The sequence below is a fragment of the Centroberyx affinis genome, unplaced genomic scaffold (genome assembly GCF_046629955.1).
Source record: "Centroberyx affinis isolate AG114_WGS23_722 - 3 ecotype Tasmania unplaced genomic scaffold, CSIRO-AGI_Caff_v1 ptg001859l_1, whole genome shotgun sequence".
NCBI classification, from domain to species: Eukaryota; Metazoa; Chordata; class Actinopteri; order Beryciformes; family Berycidae; genus Centroberyx; species Centroberyx affinis.
Genome location: NW_027280237.1, coordinates 83,157 through 99,880, shown reverse-complemented (window position 1 = coordinate 99,880; position 16,724 = coordinate 83,157). Strand labels below are relative to the sequence as shown.

The following is a 16,724-nucleotide window of genomic DNA, read 5'->3' as shown; positions in this document are numbered from 1 at the left end:
GTTATAAATATACAGCCAAAGGCTTGTCGCGCATTCAAGTGCTTTTCTAACACTTTAGAATAACAGTCCTTACTAAATAGTAAATTTATCATTATTTAATATTAGTTAAATATTATTTTATTGTTAACCATCAAATAATTCACATTTATTACACACACATGCACACATTTTGAATAAGCAATATTGTATCAATAATGTATAATAATTTACATTAGTTACAGTTACATTAGTTATGTTGTTATGTATTGTTGCATTTTAGAATTGTTGTTTTCTCATCTCCTCTCAGCCTGTTAATCTGTGGTGCCGCATTGCAAGTTCATAGTGACCAAAAGTCACAATGAAATGAAAAAAAACCTGAAAAACATTCTTATTTTCTTGTAATTTTATATCAAAATCCCTTTACTTCAATGATTACCTCATGGTGTATAGGGAAGGTTTCGTAATCACGACATTTCCGACAGCACCTGAAGGCAGCATCTCATTTTTCCTGCCCTACCAGGAAGCAGCTGGGAGCCGGAAGCCACGGTACGTGCTATTACTGTTGATATATGAAAAGTAGTCTTCCTATCGCCGTAATATTGACAAAACTAACAGCATCATAAGGCTAACCTTTAACCTAACCACGGGGAGATAATATTGTATAATTCCAGATATCACTTCATAACCCTCCTGTAATTTCCATACTGACACTTGTTGACGTTTCAGATGAGAAACTGAAAGTGAAACCCGGTTTTTAAATTTCATTTGCAGTCAGTGTTTGATAGAACATTTGTGTCCAGTCACTTGGTGTAACAGCTATATAACATATCCTCCACCCCAGTAGTTTTTGTTTATTCTTTAAAATATAATGGAAATGCTATAGGTCAAAATGATAACACAGAAAATCCTGTAACGAAGCTACTGGTCATAAAAAGTACCATGAAGTACAGTTAGGTCACTATAAACTCACTATAGACTACCACAGACACATTGTAAGACCCTATAGGAATATTATAGTGATTTGTACCTGAGACATTGCTTCATGAGAATGTAGGCCTACATCTTCTACAGAATTTGAAGTGTTTGCCATAAATATAAATCTTTCACTTGGACACACTGCCTTTACTACATCAGTTGAGTTTTGGTGTCTCTGCATACTAAACTGCATAAAATACATTTCACATATACTCCAGAATATGTTTCAAAATAGACATGCCTAAAAAAAATTATTTGTACATATATATGACAATCATTTGAAATATGTTGGACACTGGGAATACATTTTTTGCCTATGTATGGAACTAGGTCAAAGTTTTCCATAGCACACCCTAATAATGTACAAAGTACAAAGTTGTGCAGTCCTTTCTCAACAGCAGTCTGATCACACCTGGGGATTTCTTTTCCTTCCTCTTTTTCCTCCCTGAATCACCCAGTTACAAAAACAGGAGGAACACAGGCCAGGAAGGGAGGTAATCCATTCACCCCAAACAACAACAACAACAACAACGACATCTACTTAGCAGCATGGACAGCCAGGAGGTGGGAGTCTTGCTGGAGGATTGCCTCAGGGCAGCAACAGCTCAGCAGCCCACCCAGCCCGGCGAGGCGGCCAGGCTGAGCTACTGCAGGTACCGAGGTGAGACACTAGATGGCGCTATTTGATCACTTTTTATATGGGATATAGCATGGGGGAAGCTCAGACTGAGATTTGGGTGAGGATCAGAGATGTTGCTGAGGGAGTGATGCTCACATAAGCTCTGCACACACACGGTCTGGATTGAGAATAAGGGACAACGGCAGCTAAAAATGGTCAGAGCTTTACCTTTAGACAGGCAGTCAGGAGGAATCTGAAGGGATTTCTTTGAGTTTACTTAATGCTTTTCAATGGTACGAGCTGGGGCAGTGTTAATAAAACCTCCTTCACTCAATAGAACCCAGTCAGTCTGCCCTCCCAATGCCCTCACTGAAGATTTCTCTTTGGAAAAGTCAAATGATCTCACTGCAGTGGCAGGTGAAGTTGCTAGTTTCAAGATATTCCACCGGCGTCTAAAGGATTATGTCAATATGGGCAAATGTTTGGGGAGAGGGAAATGAAGTCTTTTGAACAGTTATCCTCACAGTATGGACTACCTAATTCTCATTTATTTAGATACTTCCAAGAGAGAAGCCATCTCTTTAACACATGTGGAAAGAGATCAATTCAAAACATAAACCTATTGATTAAATGTTTACTAAAGATGTATGACTGTGGAGTTGAAACCAAATCCCTGACTAAGATAGTAAAAATAATGCAATCCGCATATTATGACACTCAAATAAGTCCCAATCTTAAAAATAAATGGGAAAATGAACTACAATGTAGCATATTACCAGAGGAATGGGAGCAAATGTGCAAAGATATACATATAACTACAAGTTCAACATACTGGAAAGAATATGCATGGAAGGTCATAATCCGTTACTTTAAGACACCACAAATTCAAAGTAAATACAAAGAAAACATAACGCCAAGATGCTGGAGAGAATGTAGCGAGGAAATGGCATATATTCTGGTCATGTAAAATAATCAGTGGCTTTTGGGAAAAGGCTATTAGAGAAATGTCAAACATTTTTAATATAAGTTTAATCAAAAACCCAGTAATTTTATTATTAGGGAAAATACCAGATGAGATTAAAAAAAGTGATCTGCATTTGTTTTTAGTATTAAGAGTATCCATAATTAAGCAAATAACAAGGAATTGGTTGAAGATTGATGACTTAATTAATTGTAAATGGAAAGATCTGGTAAATGAAATATATGCAATGGAAAAAATAACAGGAATCAAGTCCATCTTTTTGAGGAAAGATGGGAAAATGGGAGAAGTATAGAACAAAGGGTGTACAGTAATTAGGTCTCTGTAAGATGGCTGAAATTTATCCTCCAATTCCTTACATACTCTAGCTATAGCTATTTGGTAATGTATCCTATTATCTGCTATTAAAACTAATGTATTAATGTTAGGATTTAATATTATTCTTTATTTTGATCTTGTATTTATTATTCTTTAATCGTGTCTTACTTAGTTATTATGCTTTGTTATTCTTGTTTCATTATTTGTATATAAATCTGTCAAAAATGCAAAAAAAAAAAAAAAAAAAAGATATTCCACTGGCTCTCCTTCCCTGCAGACTCGCTGTGTGCAGAGCTGGCCTCTCTCCTGCAGGAAGCCATGGAGATGAAGTGGCCCTTTGTGCCGGAGAAGTGGCAGTATAAGAAGTCGGTCAGCGCCAAGGATAAGACCAACCTCACCGACCTCATCAGCCAGCATCTACCTCATCTACTGGTAATAATCACACAGCAAACATCTGGAATCGGTCGTTTAAATTGCAACACAAAATGGTACGGGTGGCAGAACGACGACCGCATTCTGGTTCGCTGTGTCGCCAGGCTCTCCTGAAGGCGTCCATCGTGGCCCGGGAGGCGAGCTGGGCGCTGGCGGTGGTCTTCTTAGTGGACCGCTTCCTCTACTGGACGGACGAGTCCAGCCGGCTGCTGAAGATCACTAAGCTGCTCCACAGGCGGCACCCTGACACCCCCGTGGCCCCGCAGCTGGTCATACGGCAGGCCAGGGTCTACTTGAACTCCGGTAAAGGGGGGGGGGGGGGGGGGCGGAACATTCCCTGGATAAGTAATGGATAAAGTGAAATACAATCAAATAAACAAAAACTAGCAAAGGCAAGACCGACCGTTGTTTGGGACATCATAATCACACTGATACCAACTTCTAGCATGGAAATAAGATTACTTTGCCTTGAGCTTTATTGTATGTAAGATGCTCTGTTTGATTAGCTTATGCGGAGACGGAAAAATGTGAACATAATCATCGTCTTCCCCACAGGCAAATTACAGAAGGCAGAATACATACTGAGCAGTCTGATTAACAATAGCGGGGCCACAGGTAGGTTCCTTTGGTTCTTCTCTACTGCTGGACTATATAGCGCAAGCTCAATGACTAAGAAACTTTTTTCCATACAGGTTGCTGGGTGTACCACTCTGAGAGCGACAAGGCTCTGGTGCAGGCCGTCAGTGTTCAAGTGCGCGGATTGGCTTTGCAGAAGCTAGGTAAGATTATTTCTTTTGAAAGAGAATGAGAGAAAATAGCTCGGTCCTCTTTCTCGACATGCGTTCCCTATTAACATGCTGCTCTGTTTCAGGCCTGTGGCTGGGGGCTGCAGAGCTGATCTGGGCCTCTCTGGTCGGTTACTACGCTCTTCCTCAACCTGATAAAAAGGTAACAACACCAGTACAGTGACAATCTTATAAGATCAAAAATATATCTGTTTTTAACATTTATTTAACCGCAAATGTTGTTTTTCTTCATGTTCAACTGTTCAACTTCATGTTCAACTTCAAAAATTGTTGACTCCTACTTGCTTATTTCTGAGCCACAAATCTTTCTAGCGATGGCATTGGCTTGCTATAATATAAACAACAATTTAAAAACATCATTATAAAGTGCAAATAATGTAATTTGGATGGGGAGCTCCCATCTCATTTGTGATTACTACAGCAGAATGAAATGGAGCTAATATCGCGATTAATTTTTCTGCCCCACGATACGTATTGACACATTTTTGTATTGCGATTGAATTTCAATATATCATCCCGCAGTTAACACACTGTTATAAACCTTTGTTGTGTATGTCTATATATTTCACAGGGCATTGGAATGTCTCTTGGCATACTGGCCAACATATTGGTGTCTATGAATGATGAAGACTTCCATGCTTTCAGGACTAATCCAGATATTGATTTAGTAAGTCTGACATTATGTTTCTTGTATTTTTTCATACATATCTTACTGTATACTGTGTTTAGTAATGCGTAGCAATATCTGTGTGTGTTTGTGGGCTAGTCTTCACTTGGGAACCAGAGTCATCGTCTCCTCTCAGCAGCCGAGGCAGCTAAGATGGCGGTGGTCTACAGTCAATACACTTCACTTTTTGTGTTGACTCATGTGGTAAGTTGTCACACTCTTGTTAAACTTTATGGTAGCTGTGTGCGTGTGGAGGGGAAATTCAATGGAATAAATTATATGTGAGAGGAATTAAAGGGGAATTAAGTAATCTATGACTTATCAGCATCTGTCGGCAAAGACATTGCATCAACATTGACAGGTCTCTGGCATAGTTTGCTGTGGCCTGAAATTGACATAATAATAATAAGTCATATTTTCCCAACAGCGACAAGAAAACTAGCTAATTAGTGCGGAGAGCCAACAGAAACCTCTAGTGAAGGGGTAATATGCCGCCATGCAAAAACTGTAATAGTAATACTGCTTTGCCATTTGCTTTTTTGGCTTGAGAATGAAACAGTAAAACAGTAAAAATGTTACTTATTGCAGATTTATTATTTATTGTAGAGGAAAAGATCCTTATGTGCCCAGATCAGGTTTGGAATATTGCCTTTACATTTGGAAATGGGACATTATGTTGGCGCTGATGAAGAGGATAGGCTTTGTCATTTATGTGGGTGAAATTAAATTGAAAATGAAATGCATTTTGTTTTATATTGCTCCCTGTATTGTGGTCACAGGAATAGTTTGTTTGATAAGATCAACAGTGAAGATCTTGATTATTTATCAACGGAAGGCTCTGAAATCATGAAGAAGTTTGCGCTATGCTGCTATAGCAACCTGGAAGTCTATGTCTTATATGTTGTTGTGAATGTGTGTCATGTAATCCCATGTGGGATGGGCCATTTTGCTGATATGACACAAAAATAAAAATCATTCATTCATTCAAAATTGATGTTGCACCTTTAATTACTCTCACTCTTCTCTCACAAACAACTCTTCTCTCACTCCTCCCAGGCAACTCAGGGGACCTGCTTGTTATCGTACAGTTTTTCAGTGGAGTGCCCTTCCTCTGAGAGACGCTCTTTCCTCCTGCAGGCTAGAGAGGCGTTTGAAATCGGCCTGCTCACCAAAGCGGAGGGCGAGCTGGTCACCAGCAAACAGGAGCTACATACCTTCCTCAAGGCCGCCTATTCCCTGACTGTCACTCACAAGTGGCTGGGCACCCCTGCAGAGGTGCTGACCCAAGCAACGCAAGCTTGCCAAAAAGCTCTTGCCCATTTCTATGACTACTGCAATGCCGATAGCCAAGAGAGAGATGGCCTCTGTGCTGAGATCATGCATCTGATAGCCCAAGTCAAGTGTCTTTTGCAGGTGGAGCCATTCCCCAATCCTGACAGGGGGTCTTTTATCCCTGATAGCTACAGAAACATTAAAGACAGACCAGTAAATTTCACTCTGGGTGGTTTCTCCCAGGTCATGGGGAGATTCCAGAAGTATCACGCGTCACTGTGTGAGACCACAGACACAGACTGTAGGAGGAAGAAAGAGGGGACAGATGGAGCGAGGCTATGTATAACTGCGTTAGGGACTACCATTGGTACACTCAACACAGAGTGTACCACTGAAAACTGCAAAGTCCCAAAGGATGCACCTATGGGAGAGCAGCCAAGACAGAAAGCTTCAAATTCATCTGCCACGCATCCACCTCAAAAGTTGGACCTCTGTACCACTCTAGGAAGCACTGATAACCTCGGCTCTTCATGGCAGAACCTCTCCTTGAGTAGTTCAGGGTCTCCTCGCCCCAGCAGCAGTGGCTACACAGGGAGCAGTGTGTGTGCCAATGCACATAAGGAAAATGTGAGCGATCAAAGCTGCCTGACAACAGAGGATGATGACGATGATGGGTCTGATAGCATTCTAGAATCCACCGATAAAAACAAGAAGCGAGACAATGCTGGTTACAGAACTAGTGTCAGTTCCCAGACAGCCCCCAGACCCTCAACAAATGTAACTTCCTCCTCCAGCACTGGAAGTGATTCTGAGAAGTTTGAAGTGATAGAGGCTGCAATAGAGACGCTGGGCAGTGAGGACGATTGGATCCCTGATGTCAGTGGGTCGCAGAAACCGTCAGGGACGAGAGGAGCGACCCAATCCTTGTCCCACCTTACTCTTGGAACATCGTCCAGCTCACTCAATGACAGTTTCGGCTCCCAGTCATCATGGGAGAAAATCTCACCCACTAACAGCAATCCTCAGCTAACTGGCCAATCAACTGGCCAACCAGGAATCGGTCTAGGCAGCAAGCCCTTAGGTTCAGATGAGAGGTTTTCCCTCTTGGAGACACTCGATTCTGAAACCAGCGATTCAGCCAATGATCCCAAACACACAAGCGCCACATCTGGAGGGGAATTCGGAGCCTCATCCAAACCTCAACCTTTGCAGACCTTTGATGCGGACCCAAACGCAGAGACTGAGATGGACACACTTCCCGTTGAACCTGAGCCTGCTGCCAAGAACACAACTCCACAGCCAAACCTTAAGCAATCTGTCCCAGAGCAGTGCGCCTCCACTAAAACCTCCTCAGAGAGTTCCTTTGAGATGTTGGAGGCGAAAGAGATCGGACACCCACGTAGTGAACTCACCTCACCTGAAGATGTGACTCTCACTCACAGGAAGAACCCCTCGTGCTACAGCTGCCTAAAGCACAGCATTGTGGGTAACGGTGTCCCTGAGAGACGGTATTTGTTGACCCAGCAGGACTACCATGCCCTCCTGGCCGGGGTTTGTCATGAATGTCTGCTGAAGAGGTTGCAGAGCGACAAGACACAATTCAAACTCAAGCAGTACAGAATTGCCTACAGTAAGTTCTAATTCCCAAATGCAATTGGCTGTCGCAAGTCTTCATTATCAATACATGTCTCAATTGCAACTGCTTGCTCACCTCTGGGTGGTATCTCCACCAGGTGCTCTCCATTTGAAGTTCTCCAGGGCCACAGGACTGTGGACAGCCAGGGAGACCTGCGTTTACATCGGAGAGCCAATGGGGATGCAGGGCAAGCAGAGAGCAGCATTATGGGTGCAGTTTTTACACCAGGAGGAAAGGTTAAGCAAGTAGGTGTCAACAGAACATGATTCATTCGGCTGGATTGGGGTTGACATATAGTGTGTCCATGTGACTTTATGTATTAAGTGTTTCTGTCCTCATCAGTTATGTAGGGAAAGACTACCTGAAGCCGAAGGAAATGCAGTTCCACCTGAAAGACGTGGAGAGGCAGATGACAGCGCAGTACTATGTGACTGAATTCAATAAGAGCCTCTACGACAGGGAAGTCATGGCTCAGATCTTCTTCATTCCCTCCGAGGCGCTGCTGGTGAGGCTAAAACCATAAGACAAAGTGGACAAAATGAATATGGTTGCCATGAAAAAAGCAGCATGCATTTTCCTTTTTTTATATTCATTCAGGGAGAGCAGAGAAGACAGATGCTTCATTAAAATTACGATTACTTCATTCGTCAAGATTACTTTAATAGCACCCCCTACGCTTACGCATTTCTTCAGAGACAGGGTTGCCTGCAGCGCCCTTGGAGCAGTTTTGGCTGTAGTGAAATACAAATGTAACACTCCAACACCCTCCAGTTGTCAGCTTACCCTCTCTTGTCAGTACTGCAGATCGAGCCAATATCCTTTTGGTTATTAGTCTAGAAGATACTATGAGTTGTGGAAAGGGGAAAATGATGATACAAATAATAGCCTAGTGCCAAAATATCTGTCTTCTCTGCTCTTCCCTGAATGAATTACACAAAAGAACATGCATCTTTGATTTTCATAAGACTGCAATACTTACTGTTGAGCAATTTGACTACTGACAAAACACTTACTTCCATGTTCTATCATCACATTTCATAATGCATAATGCACAGAAATTATTGTAGCGTGTAGAGTCGAAAATATCGAACTTATAATTTAGTAAAGGTATATAGATATTAATATTTTGATCAAGAGATCAAATTACACTCGTAGGGGCACCACCTTCGTAAATGAAGGACCTTTACTCATACTAATCAGTCATCATCTAAAGATCATGAGATCTTTCCAGTTCAGGGATTGCTTTTCTCTGCAGACAAGGAAACACAGGACAACGACTTTATAATGAATTAATATATTTATTAACCACCTACTAGACAAGCAAATAACAAACAAATACAAACAAACATGTAGCCATGAAACGGGGAGTAGGCTATATGGTAAGTGGGCAGATGATAAACCAGAATAAAACATTAAACTATATGTTGACTCATGAAATGAGCTTGAAATAAAATAAAGGAGAATGAAGTGAAAATAAAATGAGAAGGATAGAAACATTGGAATGAAGATTATTGGCAACAGTAAATAGTGTTATGTCAATTTAGACCTATAAACCGGAGGAACGAGACGGGTCGTCCTAAGGGATAACTCAGACTATACTAACTTTCCTGATTGGATTAAGTGAAAACTTTAGTGAAGCTTTTGCATCAACTCTCAGCAGAAAGACATGGAAGTGTTTCAGCCTTACTTGCCGGGGGTCCATCGTGAGAATGAAGAATGAAAGGAATTTATGGATTCACGATTTTATGGCTCTATCCAGAAAGGTGGGGTTTTCCTACGGAACTAAAACGCAATTTCTGACCCTTTTGTTAACATGATACAGAATTACTTTACAGTCATAACATTCACGTTATTGAACTCAGCATAAATTCCTGAACACTTTGATATCAAACATGACTATCTAAACCCATGTAAAGATGAAGAATTTGAATAATGCAAATAACTCTTATATAAATCATGGCAGTTAGACATAAAATCATGGCAGTTAGACATAAAATTAGACATATACTAGGATCCATCGCAAAGTACCAACCAAAGTTTCATGAGTCTTTATCAAGGATTTCTCCTGATTTGGACAACATTCTACTGAATGTTCCTCCAACTCTCTGACCCACAGCTTTATCAGAGGCAGGCTGTGTGTGTGTGTGTGTGTGTGTGTGTGTGTGTGTGTGTGTGTGTGTGTGTGTGTGAATCCGGGCCTACAGTTTGATGTGGCTCGTACATAAGGCCTGTAAATGGGAGAAGAGTTGTCTGATTGGTGGAGGAGATCCCCCCTTGGTCTTGGTTAGCGTCAAGGTGACACTTTTGTGTCTTAAAGGTGAAGGGTCATTTTTGTTCCTGGGAAAGATTACTGTGCTGTTATGCTGTTACTCAAGGGTCCATTTGAAGCGGTGGAGACCTGGTTCTGCTACATTATGAAGCAATCGGGTTACAGCAAATTGTACTTACCACCGCCCATCCCTATGTAATAGCACAAACACTTATATTTGTCACGACAAATTGACATGACATTTGCATACAAGTCAAAACACGTTTCAAATTACACTCTGCTTCTCTGTTGTTTGCTGTACTTGTGGCGGAGTAGATCTTGCATGAGGATGAGATCGTGGGCTGCGTGACGGTGGAGCCCTACATGCTTGGAGACTTTGTCAAACTCACCAACAACACAGTGAAGAAGGACAAGAGGTTCCAGGCCACAGAATATGGCATCGCCTTTGGACATTTCACCTACCTGTTCTCTGACTGCCAAGAGGTTGTTGTGGACCTACAAGGTGTGTGTGTGTGTGTGTGTGTGTGTGTGTGTGTGTGTGTGTGTGTGTGTGTATGTGTCACTGATCGCTGAAGTCACTGATCATGGGCTGATTTTTCCCAGCCTTATGCTGCATTCATGTCATATGGGAAAGACGGTATATTCAAGCACCCTACTTGAAAATACCCACACATCGGCTTTCAGGTAATAAATACTACTGGGGAACTTACTGTATACCCTGATTTCTCCAACCTCCTGGATTCTGATGTCACCAACAGGGAAATACCTGTAGTCCAGTATAGGTAATGAGAAATTAATTTCAAATAAAACAAGCAAAATGAGTGATTTTTATCACTTAAGTCATTTTGTCATCACAACTCTTAAAATACCATGGCAGGACACAACGCCTTGCTGGATTTTCTGTTTGCAGTGTTTGGTTTGCTCTTAATACATGCCCTCAAATGCATCACTCACTAATACTGCATGTGTCTTAAGGGTGAAAAAGCTGATTAGGAGCAACCAACATCTACAGAAAACCTCACTCATGGCGTCTTGAATGCATCAAATGAGTTTGAACGTGTAAACAGTTCCAAGTCATTCCGGCGGTTATTCCCACATGACACGAATGCAGCATTAATCACTAGTTTATGTATACCTCTGAAAGCATCGTCTTGCTTCATTTGTTCACAGGGTGGGTGACAGCCAACGGCAAAGGGCTGACCTACCTGACCGACCCCCAGATCCACTCTAGCAAGACCCCCAGAGGCCCCTCCAACTTTGCCGACAGGGGCCTCAGGTACTTCCTGGAGGAGCAGCATGGACCAGAGTGCAACGGTGTCTGCCAGCTGCTCAAACTGCCTCCAGTGGCTAGACTGCCACACACACAGAAACTGTGATTAATAATGACTGTGAATGAAAATTAAATTACGTGGCAAATTACCGAAAATGAAGCTGAAAGGAAGGACCTTGCCAGTTACGATCACATCTGGTTTGAATAATAATAAACACATATGACTGCTTTGAATAATAAACACCAATGTGCACCAATATTTTTGTTATTTGTCGACATTTCTGTGCTTTGTGATTGGACTGTGGCCTAACTTGTTTGGCAGAGCGGGAAGATTATTCTTCATGGTCTGCTGAGGGGCCAGTATGCAGCACCTGACTCAACAACAAATAATGTGGAGTGTAAAGCTGCTCCTTTAAAAACAGTTTTCATCAGCAGCACTGTGGCGATTCATCCTACTCTCAGTTCTCCTATCTACACCCATCTGTTAGCTATACTGCTTCGTCCCAAAATCACTTCTCTCCTATTTTACTATTTTTAGTCCAATTAACAACTGATATTGTTTCCTGCATGTAGAAAATGCCAACATTGATAATGAATTGTAAATTCTAACAGATTAAGGGAATGGATAACCTTCTTTCATAATACGGGTGTGACTGAGGAAGTGAGAGTGTGTGCAATGAACCATAGACACCATTGTATAAATCAGAGCAGTCATGATAGTATTTACTTGTAAATTCAGGTAGGCTACTCTAGTCAGGTGACTGTGGTCATATAACAAAGGTGTCACGGATGATGGCTATTAGTACATGTGATCCTCTCCTTTCTACAGTGTCAAGTCATTGATAGTGTGACAGTTTTTAATTGAATACACCATTTTGGTAGACTGTCCTATTGGTCAACTTGCATGAATGAAAGAACATAGACACCGAAACCATCCGTGTGTCCCTAGTGCTCATATGAGTTTTACTTACTCAGAAGTGTTGCATACAGTTATGCTGTTCTTGGGGCAGGGAGAGTGTACTGTATACATAAATCCTGCTACTGTAGTATCAGCTTATTGTATATTTCTATGTATTCCTGCCCCAAGAGCAGTAATCTGTAGACTGATACTAATATCCCAAAATCTTGGTGTATTGTGTATTTTTCAGAGTGGAGGACAATCAGTAGTAATTGTAAATTTAGTATGTTGAATTAAGGACAGAAGCACCTTCTTTCCTTAAGTTTATAATGAGTTTGCAAGAGAAAGAGTAGTAGTAGTAGTGTGCTATGAAGCAGGAGGATTCATGTAACATTCAGGTGCTCCAGTCAGGTGACTGCAGTCACACACCTCCAGATCTTATGACAGTGATGTCACTGATGGAGCACTTAGCACATGTGGTGAACCCCATTCCACCGAAATCCAGTACTGGTTTTATTAGCCTCCTTCCTTTGCGAATACAAACAACATTCTTTACCTCTGACCCACTGTACCAGAGCCTCAAGTCCACACAGTGCACTTACATTTGGGTTTTTATTTTGGGTCTTTTATAAACCTATGTCTTGAGGCTGTAAAATTTATAGAAGTGCAATTTTCCTTTCCATTACCTAGAGTTCAACAGGCTTCTCCATGAAACATTGTACTAGCCTATATATAGGACAGCTCCTCTTTTCACCTGATTTATTATATGGCCTCTTATCATGATGTGAGCCAGATAACAACAGGTTTTCAATCAGCCCATGGAAAAATACATAGGCCTATGAGGAGTAGGATCTCAAAGGGCGGATGGTGTTAGATGGAAAACCCGGAAGCTGATGTTCCCCCGGAGCCTCGGAGTCAGTGCTTATAAGGAAGTAACTTTGCCTCTTGTCACACAACAGTGGATTTGTGTTTGCAGTTTGTGAACAGGAGCGTGGAATCGTGCAGCATGAGAGCTTTAGTGTTAATGTGCTCACTGGCACTAGGCTGCCTGGCTCAGACGCCCCATCCCTGCGGTAAGTATAGTAACAGAGAGAGGATGGATGTGTTGAGGAATAGGATTTTGAATTGATTTGTCACTTTGCATTGTTCTCATTTCATCCCTGTTTAGTATTCAAGAATATGTGGTAACTGTGACATTATTTCCCATTGTTTATAACTCACTCTATGGGTCTTATTCACTGCTGATTTACTGTTGCATTTTACCAGTTTACAATTAAAACACATCTTCCTTCTCCATACAGTAAGTCCTCCTCTTCTGACTGGAGCCCTCACTGTGGTGAGTGTTTTTTGTTTTTGGGTCAAAGTAATTATGATGTTATGTGAGCGCAATTAAGCACAGCACAGCAGCCTAAGCCTAATGACTAAGCATCAGTAAGCGCAGTAGTAGATACAGAGTGATAGAAGTACTCAAATCAGACTTCGGTTCTTTTCCCAGTCCACCCAGAATGAAAAGCTGTGGGCCTACGCCAAGTATGTGTATGATGCGATGGGAGAGCGGATCCGCCTGCAGGAGCTGGGAACGTACCAGAACAAGTCATTCACCTATGATGCTCTTCTGCTCTACAGAGAGGTGACCGAAGCAATGAAATGCACATTATAGCCCAAATAATTCATTTCAGAGTGCGGTTGTGCCCGATCAGAGGTGGAAAGAGCACTGAAATATTATTTTTTATTCAAGTAGAAAACCAGAAAATCTTGTCTAGAAAATTATTATCGTAAGACTAGTTCACTCTTGAATGTAAATTGAAGAACTTGGACAGATTGGCTTTGACATGGGCTCGTCAAGCAATAAAACACAGTAAAAGAAGAACATTCAATAAGTATAGTACATGCAGGAGGAACACCAGATACCATCAGTGAGTCTTATTGTTTGTTCATAGTTTTCAATGAATGATTTCTTATATGTATCTCCAAAATTGTCCCCAAATTATTTTACATAAACTAAGCTAGTATCTTTTATGGGGAGTAAAGTCCAGAACGACTGTGTTTTATTGTAACTGACAGGACTCATTGTAGTCACAACTCACACAACTCTTACAACATAAATGGTTAAAAAGCAGAAGTGAAAATACAGGCTTTTATGCATGCTTAAAAAAAGATGCTGGGAAACTCAATCACAGTAACTAGCAGTTGGAATTATTTACTTCCCACCTCTACTCCTGATCATTGAGTTGTTCAATGTTGAACAAATCTGCGTAAGACAGCAGAACGAGCGCTAAACATTTTTATCCCATGAATTTCATCCATCAGGCTGTCATGTACGAGATTGATGATGTAAACCGTAAATGCAAAAAAAGACCTCTGGCCACAGACTTCCAACCCATGGGGATCCCAAAGAACGCCTCTCTGCTGGGCCAGGCCGTCCTGGGCAGCTCGTCCGGACCTGGACAGGGGCTCCTGGTCAACACCTGGATGGGAGACCTGCCCAATAATGCAGGTGAGAACGTAAGGAATGGCTGCACTTTTTCATTTTGGCCTTCTTCATTACTACCACTTCTACCACTTACTAAGTCAAGTCAACTATATAAGGCCTTAAACCTACACTTGGCAAATTCATGGCAGCAAGAGGTAACTGAAAAATAAAATTTTTAACACTCAGAAGTCATGTAACGTAATGGATACCAAAGGGATGAGAGAGGCAAAAGATGTAACGTTGGTGAGTCCAGCTTTCTCTGGACGGAGCGCTGCTCACTGGTGCTTAGGAGACAGTTTGTATTTCACTCTTAAGTTTCAATTTGTCGCTTCCTTTCGGCGAAGACGTGTCCATACCTGACACCAGCATTTTATTTGAGCCAATAGGGTGAATCTGTGGGATCTCAATTGGGCGGATGGAATTCTAGATCTAAGTGTGGTAAGGGGACAAAAGTTGATTCTAGAACTGAAAGGGAGAGACAGGAGAGGAGTGATATGGTCTTTCTGTTTTGTATCTATCCATCCATCCATCCACCTGTCTGTCTGCTGTATTTACTGTATTTCTGTCTCTCTGTCTATCCCACTTTATTCATTTATTTGCCATTTCTGTCCCTCCAGGAAGGTACATGACCACGGTCACTGAATTCGGATGCATTCCTGTCAGCACTGTGTCCCACACCGACCAGTTCGGATGGGTGCTGACAAGGTAAGTCTACATTCAGATCAACAGTGTAAAAAGGACTTAAGTATTTGTTCTCAATGGCATTGGTGCCGAGACATATCATATCATATACATATCACTCTACATGTAGTTGCTTTTTGCACATTTTCTTGTGCTACATAATTAGTTCTAAAGGAGAAAACACCCTACACCCTAAATTCCCATTAGAATGTATTGAAGGGACCTAGTGTAAGTCTTCCCAACAAGAAAGGTCAAATTAGATGATGAAAAATGAAGATGTTATCAAATGTTTTTGCCAGTGAGACAATATAGTCCAAGTGAGTAATGGGGGTGAATACTTTCGCAAACCACTGTAGAGTTCACTGTTATTGGGATTTTATACTGTTACATAAACCTCCTATATGTCCACTCCCCTTTGATAGAAGAGTGCTTTGCTTTGATTTTACACCAAAAATCCCAAATAAATGCATTTTGAATTCCTTTGCCGCACAAGAGAATGTAAAAAAGTGAAGAGGTAAAAATCACCATGTAAAACTTTGTGCTCTGAGGTAGTGAAAAACATACGTATTGCCCCTTTAATTCCTTTCTTAATAAATTCACCCTTTGTCCTCCTGTTCACTAGCTTCTTCAACAACGTCATCGGGATTTCGGACCCCCAGCTGCTCGTCCCTCCAGATTTCTGTCAGACAGAAATAAAGGCTGGTGACGGAGAGGAACCAGCTAGCTTCCTCAGCTTGTTCCTGAACAAGCACTGAGGGCCTCCTGTAACCGCCATCTCAACTGTCGCAACTATTTTTGATATTTCCCAGTAATCATGTTGGGGTTTAAATGATTTTGCTTTGAAGACTGCAAAAAGGCAGCTATTGAGAAATCATGTTTTTTTTTTAATCAAATACATTAGATTTAGCCCTGCTGTAAAGATGTGTCATCCTATGCATCTCTGACAAACTTTGACTGGATTTCAAGTAATATTGTTTGACCTCCTCTTTGATCAGATGTACACGAACTGTTTGATATCTAGGCTCAAATGCAAAATAGAACCAAAATAGAACTTTTTATAGCTTTTTCATACTGTATAGCTTTTTCATGCATCACTAGGCCTTCATATTTAATCGGTTGTTTGGAATGGTATGGCACAGTATATCATGTCTTACTGTTGAGACAATAGGATGATATTGTCAAAAGTTTTGTCAAAAGCAATAGGAACTCTCGCTGTTCGGCCAAGAGTACACACATGCCACTTTCTCCCAATTTATTGATTTATGACTGCATGTGAAATATGTCTATCAATTTAAATAAAAACAACAAAGACTTGACCTTCCTCCTGTGTATAATGGTAACCTGTCATCTGTTGTATTGTGCTACAGAGTTTGCCTAGCAGTCCTGTATCACTGGAATAAATAAACTAACACAAGGGCATAGTGTAGACAGCTGAATAAAATGGGTGAAG

At 41.3% G+C, this 16,724-nt stretch overlaps 2 protein-coding genes across 2 annotated transcripts; both read left to right on the top strand.

The window, feature by feature from the left end:
- The first annotated feature begins 492 nt into the window (after positions 1-492).
- Positions 493-11,471, top strand: alpk1 (alpha-kinase 1). The gene is made up of 14 exons (XM_071529995.1): positions 493-525; positions 1,425-1,615; positions 3,148-3,302; positions 3,407-3,605; positions 3,858-3,917; positions 3,995-4,081; positions 4,174-4,250; positions 4,680-4,775; positions 4,875-4,979; positions 5,832-7,677; positions 7,781-7,928; positions 8,026-8,188; positions 10,268-10,454; positions 11,123-11,471. The coding sequence occupies exons 2-14, from the start codon at positions 1,504-1,506 to the stop codon at positions 11,326-11,328; spliced, it is 3,441 nt and encodes a 1,146-aa protein (XP_071386096.1). The 5' UTR covers positions 493-525; positions 1,425-1,503; the 3' UTR covers positions 11,329-11,471.
- A 1,567-nt stretch (positions 11,472-13,038) lies between these two features.
- Positions 13,039-16,595, top strand: LOC139653046 (ependymin-like). Its single transcript, XM_071529993.1, has 6 exons — positions 13,039-13,193; positions 13,422-13,456; positions 13,616-13,750; positions 14,431-14,617; positions 15,211-15,298; positions 15,897-16,595. Exons 1-6 carry the CDS (start codon positions 13,127-13,129, stop codon positions 16,027-16,029), a joined length of 645 nt encoding a protein of 214 aa, XP_071386094.1. The 5' UTR covers positions 13,039-13,126; the 3' UTR covers positions 16,030-16,595.
- Positions 16,596-16,724: the final 129 nt, after the last annotated feature.

What these genes read in the sequence shown, in the direction of transcription:
- alpk1 (XM_071529995.1), top strand. Translation starts at nt 1,504, where the DNA reads ATGGACAGCCAGGAGGTGGGAGTCTTGCTGGAGGATTGCCTCAGGGCA. An exon ending in CTAATCCAGATATTGATTTA is followed by an intron (nt 4,776 to 4,874) that starts GTAAGTCTGACA and finishes TTTGTGGGCTAG; the next exon opens with TCTTCACTTGGGAACCAGAG. An exon ending in GCAGTACAGAATTGCCTACA is followed by an intron (nt 7,678 to 7,780) that starts GTAAGTTCTAAT and finishes TATCTCCACCAG; the next exon opens with GTGCTCTCCATTTGAAGTTC.
- LOC139653046 (XM_071529993.1), top strand. Translation starts at nt 13,127, where the DNA reads ATGAGAGCTTTAGTGTTAATGTGCTCACTGGCACTAGGCTGCCTGGCT. An exon ending in CTCTTCTGCTCTACAGAGAG is followed by an intron (nt 13,751 to 14,430) that starts GTGACCGAAGCA and finishes TTCATCCATCAG; the next exon opens with GCTGTCATGTACGAGATTGA. An exon ending in AGACCTGCCCAATAATGCAG is followed by an intron (nt 14,618 to 15,210) that starts GTGAGAACGTAA and finishes CTGTCCCTCCAG; the next exon opens with GAAGGTACATGACCACGGTC.